This window comes from Nanorana parkeri, unplaced genomic scaffold (genome assembly GCF_000935625.1).
Source record: "Nanorana parkeri isolate BGI_ZX_2015 unplaced genomic scaffold, ASM93562v1 scaffold1415, whole genome shotgun sequence".
Lineage (NCBI taxonomy): Eukaryota > Metazoa > Chordata > Amphibia > Anura > Dicroglossidae > Nanorana > Nanorana parkeri.
In genome coordinates, this window is record NW_017307683.1 from 66,236 (window position 1) to 86,822 (window position 20,587).

The window sequence follows — 20,587 nt, forward strand, 5'->3', positions numbered from 1 at the left end:
TTATAGGGATGCACATATTACCATCAATTCCAAGGAGGAATCTGGGGCAATATCAAAAGGTTACATATTAAAATAAGACTTTGGAAAGGTCATGCTAGGGTTTTTCATCCATCCATCCGTCAGTATATTGTTCTAATGCCGTTAATGGCCATTTAAATCAAGATAAAGGAATCCTAACTTTAGAAGTGAAGCTGGCCATACATTTTTAGTATTCTCTCATTCAGCTCCAGGGCTGAACGAGAAAAAACAGCTTGATTCCCCCATCCACACATAACAGTCTCCCTCTGCCAGTTATTGTATTCAAGCAGCCACAGGGGAGCAGATGCTGGAATACCTGAACAGGGGCAGCAGTCACTGTTCAGCCGACAATTTTCTGCCTTCTATTTTTAATTGAAGATGATTGAGCCGAGTGGGGCCAGCTGGGCCACCCATGGCTAAAGCATCGGCCGAAATCAGCTGAAATTCGAGGCATGTATGGCCAGCTTTAATATACATTCATCAACTTTACATATGAGCAATAAATATGAATGTGGAATGGCGTACTGTTCTTATGTAAAACCTCACACTGCAAATTAGGAATGAGTGGCTTAGAACATACCCATCCGCAGGTGCTGCTTGTACATCTAGTGTGGATAAGCACCGGCTACTGGGTTGGCTACCCCTGGCTGTTAGGCAATCACCCTGAACAGCTGGGGTTACTACAGTGCAGACAATTGATAACTGGATATTTGGTCAGTCTCTATCATGTATCAAACAGGATTCAATCTAGATTCAGCCCTGATGATGGGGCTGGCTTTGGTCCATCTTTACAGGCACCTTTGTTACCATCTTATGACTCTGCCAATGGGAGTATCACACAGAACGTACCATGCACGGTCCCCAATCCTTAGTCAGACTGTGCAGACACATTGGGCATAATTAATCCATACTCTACAGCTGTGGTCAGACTCTTTTGTGCCACTTGTGCTACCGATCTTTTCTTTTCATCTTCTTCATTCTTTGCAAGAACAGTCAGGATCTCAAATGTCTCACTTTCCATCAGTTTCTGTGCCAGCTCCTTGTCTGCAGTGATCATGTTCAGGACGATGACAGCACCTCGATGCTGCAGCTCTATGTTCTCACTGAGAAGCAGAGACTGCAAAATCTCCAGCCAGTGAGCAGTCTGCAAAGATAAATTCAATAACTCTATGACATGCTAGAGTGTAGCATATACAGAATATACACTGATCAGCCATAATGTGTGCAGCTAGTGATATCAGTGATACTGTCAGTTTAAACACGCGCATTTATAAAATACCATCAAAGTTAAAGTGACACTAAACTGAGGAGTTAAACTTTAAAAATGCATTCAAGTCCCTTAAATATTAACAAAAATGTATCTTATTTGTGTATCACTCAGCTGTAGATCCTCAAATCATCTCTGAATTCATGCTGACACTGTCCTTCCTTCTGGAGGGGGGCTACTGTTGTTCCCTATGGTCCCTGTGTGTTTTGTAAAGTACCGTATTTTGCGGTCTATAAGACGCTCCAGACGATAGGACGCAGTGATTCTGTGACAGGGATTCTGTGACAGAAGCTGCAGTTAGTGACCGCTGAGACAGGTGGCGCTGTGATTACAGCGCCACGGCCTCAGTAATCACACAGAGCAGACGAAGAACGACGTTCTTCGCCTGCTCAAGGGGCTCTATGGTGAGCTCCTATGGGGGACCCGTCACGGTTCCCCAGAGGAGCGGGGGCCCCCAAAAATCATGGCGGGGGGCAGATACGATCGCCACCTCTCGATTTCATACAAGGGATCTAACTAGATCCCTTGTATTAAACGAGCAGCGGCTCCCACTGTACATTCAGCTCTGCTTGTCAGGAGCAAGGCTGAATGTACAAAAGGAAACTACTCGCCCCGCGCCCGAAACTGCATCTCCATAAGACGCAGACACATTTTCCCCCTCCTTTTGGGGGAAAAAAAGTGAGTCTTATTTTTTTTTAAAGATGCTTTTTATTTAAATTTTTAAAGTGTCTGAGACACAACAATAATAACAAACGGCCAGCAAACAAACGTCAATCGGGTCAACATAACCCAGATAATTACACAACAGTTACACACTCTTCGTTGATCATATGATTACACGGTTACACAAGCTTTTTGATGCAATATTCAATACATGGTATTTACCTTCCAACATAGGTATTATACAACATGGGGAATCGAACACAGCCACATGCAGTCAACAGGGCAGGAAATACCACCATGGGCTGATAGGTCCAGGGTTGGGGGTCTTAAGGCTAAAGAAATTTAGTACTACCCCACCCCCACAGTTGTGTTTGAGGAGGACAGCCACGGGTCCCAGATGCGGCCAAAACGTGTCGGGTTACCTCTCTGCTCGTACGTGAGTTTGTAAATGGGGAGTGCTTGATCTACCAGTCTTTTCCACTCGCTCAGGGAGGGAGCCGTCTGGCTACCCCAGACCAGGAGAATGGTCTTCCTGGCAAAAGTGCGTCTTATGGAGCGGAAAAATACGGTAGCCACCACTCCAAGCTCACTCCGGTGATGGACTACAATCTCATGTTTAAGTTACTAATTTGTATTGAAATTATAATCCATCCCGGGAGTGAGCTTGGAGCGGTGGCTACTTTACAACACACACAGGGACCATGGGGAACAAAAGTAGCCACCCTCCAGAAGGAAGGACAGTGTCAGCACCAATTCAGAGATGATTTGAGGATCTACAGCCCAGTGATACACAAATAAGATACATTTTTGTTAATAGTTATGGAACTTGAATGCATTTTTAAGCTTTAACTCCTGAGTTTAGAGTCACTTTATTTTGTAATTTAATTTTCTGCTTGAAATGCATTTTGATGTGACACATCTGAACTGTCCACTGGGTCAGTATTACTACTTGTAACAATATAAAAATCAGCAGTTAGTTTTTCCAAAAGAGAAATAGAAATATATGTTCTCTTACCACTTGTGGAATGTTTTGACAAATCTTGGGCTGCAGGGAAGTCAGCATAGCAACAGTCCCGGCAGCTGCACGACGTAGTCGCTGGTCATCCTCTCCACTGTATAAGACGACTAGTTTCAGGCGATCGGATCCCTCTGCCATGAACAGGTCCTGAACCTGCAGTAGGAGAAGCAATCTTATGTCATCAGTACACAGTATATCGGTCTTCTCTTCTTTAAAAACTGACTGCTAGCAATCCCCTCTTTTCTACAGCTGTGGTAAAACCCACAAACTATCCTTCGCAATCAGTCAGATCCCTTCTTTGCTTTTGTAACCAGTGTTAAACGAAAAGATGGAATCCAGCTCACAGCCATGTGCAATACCAGAACTTTTGTTGTGTCAGCTTTGCATTATGTCTAATATTCTCAGTTAACCCGCTGAACACTGCTATGCCCCCATACCCAACTGTAGCAAACTATTTATATAAAAAACATTTGTTTCGTGGAGCTGAATAGCATAGGAAATAAATACCTATTGCCTATGCTCCACAGCTCCATCTAATGGCCACAATACATTCAACCTGCAAAGATGCTCCCCAGCTCCATCTAGTGGCAATAATGCAGTTTTACACTGCAATACATTCATCTCTGCAAAGGAAATATATTAGGAACATTTGTGTTGTTTTTGTTTTTATTCGCACAAAATGAACGTTCGCAGATATTCGTAGGGCAATTTAAAAAAAATAAATAGACCCCTAGGTGTTAACATATGAACACGCCCCTATAGTATGTCATATGAGATATAGATAAATACATGCTGGTTGAATCTGGCACATCATTTTATTTGTGTTACAATTTGGAAATAAACCGGCCCATTGGTTTATTACTAAATACATATTAGGCTTGCAAACAAATGCAAAGTGTATAGCTGTAAAAATTATTCCATAATAATTTAATTGGAAAATGTTACATTTGCCAGTGAGATACAAATCATGAATACTGTTAATTTCCAGGATAATAGTACAGAGTACAGTTTTGTTGTTTCTTTGTCTCATTGCTCAATAGGAAGTGTACATTTTAGCCTCACCTCTTCACACATGGCCATGTTGCACATACATTCAGTTGCAGCTGCTTTTATCAGTTCATGTTCTTCAAACATATAACCCTCAATCATGGGCACTGCCTTCTCCTTGATGATTTTACCTCTGCAAGACACAATATAAGGGTTTTAAAAAGTTCTACAGCATCTCATAAATGTATTGCCTCATCTGAAGTTTAACAATCTAATATTAAATCCAAGTTGTAGTTTGATCAATTTCTCACCTCACCCTCTCACTGATTCCTGCTAGGTTTGTTAATGCCATCAGTGCCTCAAAGTTCTGCAGGCCGGTCCTGTTTAGGTGAAGAAGGCTGACCAATGGCCGGACAACCTCATATATCTGTGAGGGCAGAGAAAAGAGGAGATTGCAAAATACAGGTGGTTAAATGCTTTGTTTTGTCACTAGAGAACCTGGTCTGTTCTATATGAATCAAAAACCGTCAGTTTAATAGCAAGCCCCTCTTAGATGGTTTCAATTACACCCTGTAATCTCATTCTCAGGATTGTAAAAGTCTTGCAGGGGCATCTGCTGGGAGAAGTGATCAGGAACGTGTCCTATATCAGTCCCTGTTGATGTCGGCATGCCCCCAAAGCTACTTTCCAAACGTCCTCTTCCTCCACACTGAGCAGGCAGGTTCTTGGAAATGAAGACGGCAACACAGTTTTGCTTCGCGAGAACTCAATGTACTGTATGTATGTTAAAAGGGACCAAAATGGCGGCGGTGGGGGGATAGAGTTCTAAGGTGCCTCTGAAGCATGGTGGCAGGGCACAGGATTTTCTACTCCTTTCTAAAGAAAACAAACTGGAAGGCTTTGCACATCTGTTGTTTTGCTATAAAATCCCCATGATAAATACTATTATTACTTATATTTATCAGTTATAAATAAGTCAAAGCAATAATACTGTAATGCCGAAAAAGTCATGTTTACAAAAACTGTGGAGTGAATTGCTGTTGCTTGTATACATAGAACCAATTAGTGGTGTCAAAAAGCTGTGCCAAAATGTTCACACCCATGTGGTTTAATGATTGCATACAGCAGTGGTCTTCCCATTCTCATGATCTCACCCTTTCACCCTGAAAGGCGATTTCAGGGTTTGATGTAATTGTTATCTTGGCCAGTGCTTGCGCTGCTTTGGTTTTCCCCGTCTCTGTTCCTTCTAATGCAAGTGGTAATAAAGCCTACAACAAAAAGGACATGCACATAAACTTTAATGTCATCTACTCAAGAAGATGAAACAACAGCATTTGAGTATATGAAGCACTGGTGACATACAAATGCAACATGGATTATCTGCTGCCCTTTACCCAATGTCCTACATTTCAGCAGCACTATCTTCTCACTACCTTATTTTCCATTTTCATTGGCCCTGGAAATAGCAATTGTGATACCTTCTAGATCAGGGGTAGCAAACCTCTGGCCCTCCAGCTGTGGTGGAACTAAAAATCCCATGAAGCATTGCAAGATTCCCACAGCCACGACTCTCGGAGAGATGCATCATGGGATTTGTAGTTTCACCACAGCTGGAGGGCCGGAGGTTTGCTAACCCTGTTCTAGATAGTCTTCTAAAATACAGTTTGATATACAACCCAGGTCTGAATAAACTTTTTTAAAAACTCAAAAAGTTAATAATAGATCTGTAACAAATAACTAATATGTTTTCCATTGCTCCATAAATTATGTGTTTATAACAAGTAACGGTCCACCCTACCAAACAACCGTCATATCACTGTTAAAAATATATTTTACTAGGATGTGCCCGCTGCAGTACCACCTTATAACACACATGTACCCAATACAGAGCTGCATTATGCGGAAGTGGTGTCCCCCAAGCACTTTTCACAGCCTTAAAAAAGTCATATTGGATGCGCTTTGTAGAAGTATAAGAAAAAAAACTTGTCGCACTCCTTACCGGGACTCCCCCCAAAAAAAGACGGGTGCTCGAAATGACCGCGGATGGTGCCGCCACATGTAGACAAAAAGGAAGACGTCACCAGCACTACAACAATGATAATAACAGCAATTAGATGCTCATTTATTGGCAGATGCTGTCTCTCATGGCAAGCGCTTTCAGGGCCACACAGGGTCCACTTCGTCAGGCTCAGGGCCACACAGGGTCCCCTTCGTCAGGCTCAGAGATGAGCCTCTCTGAGCCTGACAAAGGGGACCCTGTGTGGCCCCGAAAGCGCTTGCCAATGAGAGACAGCATCTGTCAATAAATGAGCATCTAATTGCTGTTATCATCATTGTTGGAGTGCTGGTGACGTCTTCCTTTTTGTCTCTAGAAGTATAAGGGACACAATGACATTTATCAGTCAATGCATGGCAGTGATCTGCACCTCTCCCAAGGGTAGTACCAGACTGAACCCCCATCTACAGATAAATGCTAAACTGAATCAAGGTCCTTTAAGGCTACACAACGATACAGAAGATGTAAATATTCTAATATCTACTTGAGTTTGAATTAGAATGGTTAAGATCAGTTATCAAACATAATTAACTGAAGATTTATTACAATCTAAAAATCAGAATGAAATCTCATTACCTTCCCTCCTCCTTGAGCTACAACGTTTCCTCGTTCTTCAGCTTTTTCAACCAAAGCCAAAAAGACCCTGGAGAATGAAGTAAATTGGAAAGTTCTGAGACGTCAGAAATGTTAGTGAAAAATATATGCAATGGCCTATATGTCAAAAATTGGTCTTTACCCACCTCCCTACTACTGTAATGTTAAATAAAACCCCAAAAAACAAAAACAAAATGGTGGGGAGGTGGATGTCCATTTTCTGGAATGATGTCATAGCCCTGTTGAGGACAGCTCAGCACACAGGGACACTGTACGAAGCTGAACCAAGCAGCTCAGTACTATATGATTGCGGTGATGACTTATCATGGCAGTCATGTTACTGTTACAGTGAAGATCCCTCCACTTTCTCTTACTACAGAGGAAGGAGAGGAATGGTTGTGAATGAGAGAATGACTAAAAGGATCGGCAGCTGCTAACTCTATAATTCATTCTCAATGACTCCATTTGTTAACCCCCTTTTTACACCTATATAGTTCAATATTACCAAGCTCCATGTCTTAATCCCTTCAATATCAACATGTTTCTTCATTTCCAAAAAAACTGCATCAAAAAAGTTAGATCACCTTGGGGTGTCTACTTTCCAAAAAGGTGCCATTGCGGGGGTGTTCATACTATTTGTGCATTTTTATTCTACCAGAAAATAAGGGAACGTGGTTTTCAGTTTTTATTTTGAATTTTTCCTTTCAATAGTAAAAAATAAAAAAAAAACCCAATGGTTATTAAATACCACTACAAGAAAGCGCTGTCTCAAAAAATGATAAAAAATGTATTTGGGCACGATGCTACATGACCGATTGTTAAACTATCACAGCACTTAAAACCAAAAAATGGTCTGGTGATGAAGGTATACGGTATTTACAGACTGATACTCAAGTGATTAAAAGAAACCTGTGTCTGAAGGAAACATGTAGGCTACCTGACTGCCTCTGGCTTTACTACTTGGGCTCACTGACCCTGAATGGATATAGAGCAACCCTGGTCGGACTGCATGTCAAATTACTTGATTTGTATGTTTGTGCACAGCCAGTGACTTTCACAGTCTCTCACAGGACAGACCTGACACAGGCTGGTTGCTGTAAACATTCATAAAACAATAATGAAAACCTTATAAAAGAAAAAAGTAGAATTACCTGGATATCAGTTCCCTTGAGGAATCAGTTAGTGCAGGACTTTCATTTTTCACCATGCATGTCAGAGCAGACACCACTCCTGCCGCCAGTAACTTCTGCACCCGTGCCTCCACAAATTCTTTCTTATCCTACAGTTAATGACACCACATTATCACAAGAGTGTTCAGTGAAAAACCCAAAGTCACAATATGCCTCAACTCAAATCCAGATGGCCTCTCACCTTCGGGTGCTCCTCAGGAACATGCTGCTTGGCATACTTTGCCAGTTCCAACATCTGTGGGTCTATTTCTTCACGATCATAGCTGTTTGTACAGTTCACCAGGGTGGATGCAACTGCGAAAAGGACAGTCTTGTCTTGTGACTAGAAAGAATAAAAGCAAACACTTGTTTATAGAACAGGCCACTATTTCCATTCAAACAGCAACAAGCATTTTAAACATTGTGGGTCATAGCAAAAAGCAATATAGCTGGATATTTCACACAGGAAACATTAATATCATGTAAAAATACAACAAACAGTAGCAGAAGGCAGCCCACCAAATCTTCTATTACATGTTTTGTTTGTATTGCTGTCTATCTTTCTTCTATTTTATTATGTGTGCAGCAATCTAGGTGTTAATGCTTGGCTTGACAAATACAGTACTAGGTGATTAATAAACAGCCAATTATCAATCAAACACATTCACAGTAGCACAATCCATAAGTTGAAAAACTTAAACCAAAAAGTCCCAAAACAAGAGATAATAATCTTCCTCCACTGTGTGAATAAAGTGCTGTTCTGTGCAGATCTTTACAAATGGTGCCAAAACCAAAGTGCTCCTCACCTGCACACCTTTATGTAAAAGACTCACCCACAAGATGCGTAGAACCCACTGCTACTCTCTAAGGATTCTATGTCCTTTCATCAAATACCAACTTTTTCATCAAGCATTTAAGACCTTCTTAATATTAAGGGGTCATATGCATCTGGTGAGTGTGTCTTGTATGTAAAGGTGTGGAGGTGAAGAGCACTTTTGGTTTGACACCATTTGTGAAGATCTGCACAGCAGATGCATTTGTTCTTATATTTGTATTCATTAGGAATGCACTTATACCGGTACTAGTATCGGTGCCGATACCAAGTATTTGGGCGAGTACTCGTACTCACCCAAATGCTCTGATCCCGGAACTTTCAGTCAGAGGAATATTCCCTCTGACCGGCAGCGCCATAGGGAAACATGGAGCCGGCTACCTGGGCATTCAGGAAGCCGGTTGTCGAATAATGACCGAACAGCTGGCTCCATGATGAATGTCAGAGCAGACACCACTCCTGCCGCCAGTAACTTCTGCACCCGTGCCTCAACAAATGCTTTCTTATCTTACAGTTAAAGGCTGGGAAGATGGTTTTCCAGCAAATCAGCATGGAGCCAGCTTCCCGGCCAATCAGGAAGCCGTGTCATTACTCGCCGCCTGGCTTCCTGACTGCCCGGGAAGCCGGCTCGATGCCGATTGGCTGGGAAGACGGCTTCCCAGCCAATCAGCATTGAGCCAGCTGTTAGGCAGGCTCGATGCTGTTTGGCTGGAAAGCCATTTTCCCAGGCCAATCATCATCGAGCCGGCTTCCCTGGAAATCAGGAAGCCGGGCGGCGTGTCATTACCAACTGCCCGGTTTCCAGATTGCTCGGGAAGCTGGCTCCATGCCAGCAGAAGCACTGGTATCGTTACTCGGTATCGGCGAGTACCGACAGCAAAGTATCAGTACTTGTACTCAATACCAAAAAAAACTGTATCGGTGCATCCCTAGTATTCATGCATTTGTATTTTTTGTAGAACTGCAATTGCCCGAATGCTCTTATATACAAAGTAATTACTGAATGTGATGGAAAAAATGTACCTTTGCTAAACTGAACATGGCCTGTAAAGCTGCTTTATCTTCTACAAATTCCTCCTTAACATCAGCGTCAAATGTTAGATAGGCCAAGCCTTCCACTGCCCATCGGCGGGTGCTTGCCTGAATATTCTCATTGCACAACCACCTACAAAGCAAGAAGCCGATGGTCTCAGATTACGTAATGTAACATATAACTTTATGGCACAATGACCTTTAGTCTATGTGAAGGAACTCACTTGCGACATTGTTTAGCCAGCTTGAGAGTAGATCCTTCTGCAAACTGTTTCATGCTGAAGTCTGTGCCACCTGCTGATCCCAGTTTACACAAACCCTGCAGAAAGAAAACTGGATGACTAGGCATCTAAAACATGAAAAAGAAAGCTTATGGAATGTTTTTGGAACACAGTCACACAAAAGGACAGAGGCATACCACCAAGGCTCTTATACGGATGGCATCATTTTCATTTTTCTTGTAAATATCCTTGAGTAAGGTCACCCCATTGGCAGTGATGAAGGAGGCTCGCTTAGCTTTGCCAGCTGCATGGATCAATGCCTCAACTGCCACCTGCTGATCAATCTCCCGCTCTGAACCGCACAGAGCTATAATACTCTCCATTATGCCTGTAAGTTCGAGAGTCCGATTCCCAGCCTCAGATGGGCCCTGTAATAAGCAGGAGACAGTTTGTATGGCTCGTAGTTTCCCATCCATACCGTGACCTTCAAACCAGCTCCTGCAAGTGAGATGTTAAGAAAATAAACAAGGCTGCCAACAAAGCATGAACAAATATATTTTTAAACATGTAAACATAATAAAGTAATTCATTGGGTATTAAAGGCTTCCTTTGCCTAGTTGTAAACTTATTTTGTGCCCAAACATACCTTGGCAAACAGGTGCTCTAGAAAGCAAATGGCAACCACAACCTGTATGGTCCTTCCTACCACCTGCACTTTATTACTGCCCAGAGAGACCACCCATCATATGCTGGCCAACAGGAGACATGGGTGCTACCGTGTTTCCCCGAAAATAAGACACTGTCTTATATTTTTTTTGTCTCAAAAAAACACACTAGGTCTTATTTTCGGGGTAGGTCTTTTTTTCATGTACAACAATCCAAAATGAATGCAAATCCAAATTAAATAATCCAAAATGGCAAAGTTAAGAATAGGGTGATCAGGGCAATCAGGGGTGCCGTACCTTTCCAAGAGCAATTTGGTAACCAATCGCTGGCCAGAATGAGCAAAGCGCGCTTTCACTATTGATTCCTCACAGGTGGAGTGCATTTGATATCACTCCGCCTGTGACAAGAGCCGGTGCTATAGAGGAGGCATTGGCTTATGTGGCTCTGCTCCCTCCGCTGCCGCCTCGCTTGCTCTAGCGCTGGCTTCGTTTCACCACTGATTCTCTCCCGCTGCTCTTCAAGTTTCCCCTTATGCCACCACCGGGCCCTGGGAATGGTCACAACTAGGTCTTATTTTCGGGGTAGGTCTTATATTTTAGCAATTCCCAAAAATAGAACTAGGTCTTATTTTCGGGGTAGGTCTTATTTTCGGGGAAACAGGGTAGAAAGGATGGAGTTTCAGGGCAACCATTCAGGCTATAGTTGCAAATTTCTTTATAAAGCACCCAGGGAATGAGGCTGTTGAGGTGCACTGCAAAGAAACAAATGCATGCAAACACTTGGTGGTGTAAATTACCTTACTCCACAGGTTCACTTTAAGGGTTTTTTGTAGGAGTTAGGATAAGGGTTTCATAAAGGGGAGGATAAAGGTTGTGTTTTATGGACAGTCTAGTGTTAGGGACCATTTACTTGACTTACTTTTGGTACTAATGGTCCCAAGGCGAGGACAACAGCACAACAATTATACGGAAAAAAGGAAGCATCAGACACATCCAATGAGTTAGTAAACCACACACACAAACCGTCATCTGCTATTGCAGGTTTTATACGCATGGCTAATTAGTATGTCACAAGACAGGGTTACTGCTTGTTTAGGAATGCTACAACGTAGAGAAAAAAAAAACACTTTATACCGAGTTTCAGATCTGCCTCAAAACAGATCTTCATTGTTGAAAGGTCCCCTTTAAAGTCTTCTTACCGAACATAATCTTCACAAAGCTTGTAGAAATTCTCTCTCTCTGCGTCACACTTGAGATCATCAAAGAGCTTATTTAGCAGGACAGAAGCGCTCATTCTGGTGGTCTCTGTAATGGACAGGCTGCCTGGGATCTCCACTAGGGAGCTTCCTATTTCAAGGATTTTCTTCAAACCTAACAACAACAACAACAACAACTTAGATTGAATATTTCCAGCACTACTGCAACAAAGTGAAATTCACTTGCTTCCTCAAAGGTAGAATACTGAAACTTTAAAGCATTATTAAATCTGGAAATCTTTCAGATCTAAATCAGGATAAGCAACCATGGTCCCCTAGCTTCCAGCTAATTCATAGCAATGACTTGTAACACAGGTATTCTAGTATTATACAGGTATTCCAGTTCTTGTCACTTGTTCCACCTCCCTGTATAATGAAATACTAGTTTAATAAAACCCCCACTGTCTAACACAATGCGTTGGCAACTTCAGGCATTACTATATATGCATATATACAATATATGCTCCATTATGGAGGATCTCGTAGATTAGAGTTAGGACCACACTACACAGAGGAGCCCTGATGAGGCAGTGTGGCTTCCACATTTTTTGTAAAAGTTTTGCAACTGAAATCTCTGTTTATAACACATATTGTTAGACAGTGTCATTTATTTTTCTTGCAGGCTAGCTGGTAAGTGTGCTGGGAAATGTCTGTCTTTTGTATTATACGATCTAAGTTATATTTAAAGCGCAAGTAAACCACTATGTAAATGTATGCTTTTTGCCCCAATGTACAAGTATGCACAGCACACTTGCACATTAGGGCAGACTTTCCTTACAAGTGTGCCCCTCTCCAGCACAGTCAGATCAATCTTTGGCCCTCAGTTCTGTCCCCTGCTGCCGCCACTGCCACTTTCAAGTTTTTGGAAGTCCTCTTCGGCCATTGGGTGGCCACTGATGATTTTACTCCTACACATGTGCACAGGAGTTACATCTTCCACAGCAGCCGGCCCATTCATGGCATCTTGAAGATGCCGTGAATTGGCTGAGTGTATACACTGCACTGTACAGAAAAAGTTAAATAAAAAATATTGCTGGGGGAGAGAGGAAAACATTTTTTTGTTGTCCAATCAATGTTTATTGATTTTAAAGGTTTTTCAAGCAAGAAATGTAAATACAACATAGTAGCACAGAATGGAAGTACAGATCAGTCAATGTTGCGTATACAAATAAAATCGTATAAAGTTCACATTAACCACCTTACGTCCATGGCCGTTTGTGAACGGCCAGATGGACGTCTGCTCAGAGCGGGAGGGCGTCTTAAGACGTCCTGCCCCTCCCCCCTCTCGTGTCCGCGCTGAGCGCCGCACACGAGAGGGAAAAAACAACCATTAAAGCCCTTCGGGCTGTCAGGAGATATAAAACGGGTGGAATTTTTTTTTTTAAACTTCCGCTTTAACAATATGAAATCAATAACTGCAACAAAGGAAAAACATGATAGCATGCATCAGTCGCGTTACTTATACATATTATGATGAGGGGCTGAAATAATGGAGCTTTAATAGGTCAGTCATCCACTTACCTTGATCAATGACCCACAAGGTCATTCCATTATTGGTATCACGCAATGACTTCCGTGGTACCACTTTTATGAGAAGATTAAGAGAATTCTCTCTGCCGTGTGAGGACACATTTGCCTGAGTTAGCATCTCAAGCAGGTGATGAATCATTGACTTCAGTTCCTTAGAGGGATCTTGAAAGACACGAATCAAAGATATAACATTTTTGTAAGATTAACTCTGTATTGCTATTGCTGCATTACATTTAGATGTTTACCTTGAATAATTGCTCCTTCCTTTGCTCGGATATCCTTTTTCATGTCTTCTTTCAGAGTATCAAACATGGTATTGAGGACGGTGCATGCAGCAAGAGATACTGGCTCATCATCCACTGCCATCACTGCACAAAACTTCTCCATACTCACCGCATGAAGGATAGCCAATGTCTAGAGAAATACATGAACAGAGCTATAGATGGCAATTGTAAGTTTTATTTATCTCTACATAGACCTCTATCCACAAACCATAATGATTTTCAAACTTGCAGCGCCGTTTATCTTACACAAGTAATAGAGAACCAAAAGAGTCACCCTAATGGGAGTATAAACTTACTCGAGGCTGATGACCAGTGCAGAGACCAACAAAAGTCCTCAGAGCAGCCAACATCATGTCTGCTTTCTTAGTGTCCAATAGTCGTACCAGGAGGCGGACTCCATCACTCTGGAAAATCTTCTCTGCTCCGGCATCTTCTCGAGCCAAGACCACCAAATTCTGTGCCGCCTGCAAATAAAAGGTAGATGAAATCTTCAAACTTAATGTGGCATTTCCAGTAGGTATCTCTGTGCTCATGTCTTTGGAGACCTTGATGACTTCTGTAATGCTCCAGCCTATCTAAACTATCAGACTGTTAGTTTTGTGTTAATGACTTTATCTAATGAAGTGCAAACTGAAATGAATGTAAAATGTAACCTAACAGTTGGATACTGTATAATATTGTGGTATCAGAGATTGGCAAATGTTCTAAAAGAAATGTGCTGTCAGAAATGTGTTGGGTGCCATAGCAGATGTCTCCTTCTGAAAATGCTGGTTGGCTGTCAAGCTGATCCAATGGCTTCAATACCTTTTAGATCAATTAAAAAAAAAAAAGTTATTGATCTGTAGAAAGTGAGGATCACTAGCACTCAGAAGATGACATTCAAATCATAATGTCCGTTTATTCAAATAAATCGTCACAAATATCACATAGCTAACGTTTTCGGGGGCCACACAGGGTCCCTTCATTAGGGCAATAAAGTCACCAGTCATAATGTGATGTGATATTTGTGACTATTTGAATAAACGGACATTATGATTTGAACCTCATCTTCTGAGTGCTGGTGATCCTCACTTTCTACTGATTGATGTACATGACGCCATCCGTGATTATCACTATGAGCACCACCATTGTTATTAGTTCTCAAACGCTGCAAGGAGTGCGGGCGGGGGGGGGCACACGGTTACACTACATTGTTATTGACCTGACTTCACTTGCAGTATGCTTGTGCTGAGTGAGTAAAAGTACTGAAGCCACAGATCATGATCATGACAGCCAAACAACAAGCATTTTTCAAAAGGTCAGCAATGGCAGGCTTTTTATTGTAGCACAGATCCCTTTGAAATCCGTTCTGCTGACAATTCACCCTACAATCCCCTACATTGCAATGAAAAAAATCATTAACATGTCACAGATTTGTAAGCCATGATTGATTGTCCATGCTCGCGTCTACCAAAAGACATCCTTCTTCTAATTACCCTGCTGTTACATTGGTTGTGTCATCATAGACCTCCTGATTGGCTCAGGGAAAGTACAGGGGAAAAAGTGGCACATATACATTGTACTATGTGTCCTATAAATCAGTGAAGGGAGTTGGAGGGTTGACATAACTAGAGGAAAGAAAGTGGCCTAAAAACCACAATGTAGACGTAGTTATTCGTATCCTCAGCGATAGCACTATTGTTCTCCTAAAAACACAAAGAAGTCTTACGTGCCCAACCTGCTATAGGCTGAGGTCACACAAGTGCTATTCGTGCCTGTGATCCTGTCAGATACAAGGATCTTGTGGCAAAAATGCTTTGTGTCTGACAGGATTAGAGCATTATACATTGATGATGTAATAACGAAGCTCAGCGAGGTATCCGATATATTTAGCACCTTTAACCCTGCATCAGGCGTCTTTGCCAATTAGCAAGTACCTTCTGCTGCTTTTCAACATCTTTCTCATCGGGGTCGAGCAAGATGCAAAACATTTGGTCCACTCGGGAATCTGTGGAGGACATGAGCTGCACCTGCCAGAGGAAAATTACACAGTTATATGGAGTGCAGGAATAAAAAGCATCAATGTACTAATCTTACCTACAAAGAACAGTTTACTCATATCAATATTCTAAATGAATGTAATGAATAAAATGAAAACATATATAAATAGCAAATATATGCTGAGAAAAATAATGAGATTGCCAATACTCTTTTTCGTTATACTGTGGACTTTTTGAAGAACCCCCCATATTTCTAGATCTGTTTGTTCTTTTTAACATTTTGTGTGTATTTTTATTAGGCGTAAAGAGGACCTGTACTGTGGGAGCGGTGTTCAAAAAAAAAAAAAAAAAAAAAGGCAAGCAGAGGGTAAAGGATCAGTCAACAGTATAAGCAACAAGCTGAGGAAATGACACCATTCTTTTCCAATATTTTGGAACGCCCAGAGCAGAAAGCAATCAAGGAGCTCATACCAATGTATTCAGCCTTTAAATCCCAAACAGCCACGGTCCAACCCCATAACTCCAATAAAACAAAACTTCATTAGCTCTAAAGCATACCGCTCAGTCCCTCCTAAGGTCTGCTCTACTCTAGCGCACTGCACCACAAACGAGCTTAATCGTAGGGTCAGCAGTATTGCCTGTAGGATGTCTGCAGCTGATCTTTTTCCTATTACTGACTTGTCATGCTTTGTTTTACACTGTATCTCTATACTGAAGTGGCCACCTTGGTAGAGGAGCAGGGCTTTTCTTCCTCGTCAGAGCTTCTCTCCCTGATGTCTGTTGGTCTGATAACTGGAGAGGTAGTAGTTCAGAAATCAGCAGAAGAGGAGCAGAAATCACAGATCCACAGAATAGATCAAATAGAAACCGGAAGCTGTGCACACCGCCATTCCTGAGGTACAGTTTCCTATCCAGCAGCACTAAGAGCAACGGGAAGTACAGTATTGCCAAATCTTACTCCAAATCTGCTGAGACTAGCAGTCAGAGGCAGCAGTGCCTTAGATGATCCCACACTGCAGATATACAGCGACGGAACATGAGCATCTAGGCTCAGTCATAGGTCAGGAAGTAAACTGCGATTCTTTACGATGCATGCAAGACAAAACAGTCGATTTTTCAGGGTATTAGGGAAAACAGACTTTTTTTAGTTCCTATCTTTTCAAAGCATAAACTACAGCAACCAATCAGCAGTTGACTGCTGTGTTCAGATGAAAACCAGTAGTTGTGGGTCACTGCACATCTGAACAACTTCCTGCAGTTGAGGCAGAACAGTGAAACAATATGTTTATAGCATCTGACTCCACAACAGTAAAAAACATCCTTCTACCTCAGAAAATCATTTTCTATGATATCATGTACTGCATTTGGAGGTGCACCGAAATGAAAATTTATAAAACGAAACCGAAGTGAAAAAAAATGTCAGGCCGAGACCAAAAATGTTTTTTATTCTAACTTTTTCACATTTTAAAAAATATTTTCTATTTTTTATAAACTTTTTAATTTTTTCATATTTTATTTTAAGTTATTCATTTCTACTAAAAAAAATTATTTTTTAGTTTACTTTTAGGGGCTTCGGGGAAATATTAGGGGTCTAAACAGATATTTCCCATTTAAAATAGAAAAAGAGATTGAGAACACAGTGTCCTCTATCTATTTTTATGCAGTCCCTGTTATAAATGAACAGGAATCCTCTATACTGAGTGTTCCTGTTCATTCATAACTTGTGGATATAGTATGTGTACTATAACCCCAATCATGAATGAACAGGAGGTGATGTAGATCACTACCCATTAATTCATAATTGAGGATATAGTAACCATACTGTGTGCTCAATTTTTTAATCAGCGATCGCTGATTTTTGTATCCGCTCTCCTTCCTGACAGCTGTCACAGGAGGCTGAGCGAGCGTTGTGGGAGGAGAGCCCAGCCTCCTGCGACAACAATGACAGCTGTCTCAGCCCACACCGCCGCTCTCCATCCTGGATTGGCTGTCACAGGAGGCTGGGCGGGAGGAGAGCTCAGCCTCCTGTGACAGCGCTGGCTGTCTCCGCTAATACTGCCGTCTCTCCCGGTCTGTGACAGGAGGCGGAGCGATGTGGGGAGGAGAGACGCTGGCCGCTCACAGCGCTCTCTTCCTGCAGCGCTCGGCCTCCTGTGACAGTTCCTCTCCTTCCCGCTGCGACACACAGCAGCACCCAGCTGGAAGGAAAAATAGAACAAATGGCACTTGCGGCCGATATATTTTGGCGGCGGGTATATTGGTGCATCTCTAATTGCATTAATAAGTATATATTATGTAAGGAGATGTGCATGGAATATTTCAAATCATTCTCATGAATGGAAATCTTATGGCCACTATATTTTCCGCTGCATGTTGATTTCTTTTTCTAGATTTGCACAGATTCCCACACTAATCAGTCTCTAGTTTTACATATTAGTCTTACCTCTAGCAAGGATTCAGTGGGAAGCTTGGTACACAAGGAGTGAATTTTGTCCGATTCAGCAGGAATCGGCCAAAATTTGATCCGTGGGTGGCCCTATACCCTTGACAGAAGTAAATCATAAGACAAACCTTTGTTGAAGAGACACAAATCATCAGTCAAAACAGTGCTTGGAGCCAATAAGCTGCAAGCACTGTTCTAGTATTCTGAGAGTGGCTGGCGCTGCTGTCAGAATACAACATACACAGCTGGAGATTCCTTCATCCGCACGGTTAGCCTGAATGAAGGAAAATCGGTCATATTTTTTTCATTCAGGCTACAACTTAAAAAGGAGAACTATAGGGTCAGTGTTTTTCCCCATAGTTCTCCTTAGGGTAACGGGAGGCCACAAACTAGCGTCCTCCCGTTACCCTAAGCTCAGTATATTGCGAGCTATAGCTTGCGGTATACTGAGACGCAGCAGCCGGAGAGGATCCCGACTTAGATGACGGGATCCGCCCAGCTGCGTGAGTGACAGCTGGCTCTGCCTATCTGGAGGCAGAGCCAGCTGTACCCGCCCCCTCCCCCGTCCGTTCCGCCAGTCAGCGCTGGCAGATCGGAGCGGGGAGAGGGGAATCCAGCCCCTCCCCCTGTCACGGCAGAGAGCCGTGACAGGATCGAGAGGTGAGCGAACGCCGGTATGTGTTCGCTCACCTCCCGATCTACTGAGCCGACCTGTGACAGTCTCATTGTCACAGGTCGGCTAGAACTATGAGGGGAGTGGAAATCACTCATCTCATAGTTCTCCTTTAATACAATCATGGGGGAGAAATGAAGGCTGCAGTAGACAATACAGTCTATGGAGAGAAGCAAGTAACACTGAGGGCAGCAATTATCTGCTCTAGAATCAGATAAGATGCACCCCGTTTATTCTGAGTTTCTATTTTACAGTGTCAAAGCAAAATGTACATGGTCTAGCAATAAACAATAATCCTTACCCACCTTTGGCTTCATATTGATACTGTCAGAGTCGATCACAAGTTAGAAATGTGTATCTATACTATAATCATTTACTTCCCCTTGGCTAGTAGTTTGTTGCATGCTTGGACTTCTACTTTACACACATTCCACATATACTGAATGAATGTGTCCCACGCATACCTTTTCCTGTGCCCGGACTCCCAGGTTTCTTACAGCATCCTGAAATACTTTATTTTTGGGTTCCAACGTCAAACACCTGCGAAGATCAAGGATGGCCTGGTCTATGCGCCCCAGTTTCTCCATGGCCTGACTGTGCCTGAACAGGGCCTTCACATCACCGCCATCCACCTCTATAGCTGCAGAAGAAAGAGCCATGACGAATGTTATCTTTAAATTTGATATGTTCTCCAAGGCTTTTACAGCACCTCTGATAAGTAATATAAATGATGGAAATCATGAATAGCTATCCTAGCGGTAATAATATTGATCACAACACCTGTAAGACAGAATAGAGGAAATGACCACCATGGGGCATATAAAGCAGTCATCTTCATGGCCACATGACTAGGCGCAACAGGCCTGCGCCTATAGGCAGCAGAGACAAAGAGGCAGCTTTTCAGAGGAAACTTGGTAATCATCCAGAACCCCACCCCCCATCTTCAAGAAACATACCACGACCTCATATAATGTACATGTATTCTAAGCCGACTTAGACCAATAAAACAAGAAACATTTCTGTGGTCTTCCTAGCAGGAAACCAATGTTGTGATGGTAATCTGGCCCTGGCCATCCCATACCATGACTTATGGGTAAGCTTCAACTCACACACGCTGATCACAAGCTTTCCGATCTGTACTACTTATTTCTCTTGAGGACTATGGTTCACTCTGTTCCAATCAAGTCATAGTTAATGGAGTAGACGTCCATTTACCTTTTGATGCATCTTCCTCTGCTTTTGTGTAGTTTTCCTGCAAAAGAAAACACAAATGACAATCTATTTTCACCATAGGTGTACTCTCTTATTGGAAAGGGACCCCTAAGGCTCTGACTACAGAAAATTAAGTTGCCTGTATGCACACCTTGAGGATTCTGAGGGCACAAGGTTGGTTTTTTTGGGGGGGATTTTTTAATCGGATCAATTCAAGCTACATGTGTTTACTGAAACAAACAAGCTACCGGTATGTCACTACGTACTGACTAATTCTCCCTACATTGCTCTTCCCGGGCTCTTTAGTGGATGAACTTGGCATTTGTTTGCAGGAAATGAACAGCACTGGAACTCCAGATTAACACAATCATGTGTTCCCAGAGCACAATGAATTATGATGCAATCTTCATGTAAAGATGAGAATGAAATGTGCCTGAGCTCCATTTAATGTCTTTTGTTGACATGACAAATGACATGCGGCCTCATTTCAAGTTCAAATGGTGGCTTCGGTGTGAGTTCTGTGACATGGGAAGAGTCAAACAAACAATAAGGGGAATTTACTAAGACTGCAGCAGACAAAAACTGGAGCAGGTTGTACATGGCAACCAATCAGCTTCTCTTTCATTTTCAAAGCTTAAAGTGACATTAAACCCCCCCCCCCCCCCCCCCCCTCTTTTTAAACAACTCC

General features: G+C 42.3%; 1 protein-coding gene across 1 annotated transcript in view; it reads right to left on the bottom strand.

The window, feature by feature from the left end:
• Window positions 1-823: 823 nt before the first annotated feature.
• Window positions 824-20,587, bottom strand: part of UNC45A (unc-45 myosin chaperone A) — a 24,520-nt gene continuing 4,756 nt past the window's right edge. Inside the window, exons 3-20 of the mRNA XM_018569873.1 lie at window positions 19,903-19,939; window positions 19,152-19,327; window positions 15,509-15,601; window positions 13,889-14,056; window positions 13,554-13,722; window positions 13,300-13,470; window positions 11,722-11,893; window positions 10,055-10,355; window positions 9,861-9,955; window positions 9,628-9,769; window positions 7,975-8,115; window positions 7,755-7,882; window positions 6,586-6,652; window positions 5,108-5,221; window positions 4,265-4,380; window positions 4,029-4,146; window positions 2,964-3,119; window positions 824-1,162 (exon numbers count right to left, since the gene is read on the bottom strand). Coding sequence (XP_018425375.1) covers window positions 887-1,162; window positions 2,964-3,119; window positions 4,029-4,146; window positions 4,265-4,380; window positions 5,108-5,221; window positions 6,586-6,652; window positions 7,755-7,882; window positions 7,975-8,115; window positions 9,628-9,769; window positions 9,861-9,955; window positions 10,055-10,355; window positions 11,722-11,893; window positions 13,300-13,470; window positions 13,554-13,722; window positions 13,889-14,056; window positions 15,509-15,601; window positions 19,152-19,327; window positions 19,903-19,939 — 2,640 coding nt within the window. The 3' untranslated portion in view covers window positions 824-886. The remainder of the gene's footprint in view (window positions 1,163-2,963; window positions 3,120-4,028; window positions 4,147-4,264; window positions 4,381-5,107; window positions 5,222-6,585; window positions 6,653-7,754; window positions 7,883-7,974; window positions 8,116-9,627; window positions 9,770-9,860; window positions 9,956-10,054; window positions 10,356-11,721; window positions 11,894-13,299; window positions 13,471-13,553; window positions 13,723-13,888; window positions 14,057-15,508; window positions 15,602-19,151; window positions 19,328-19,902; window positions 19,940-20,587) is intronic.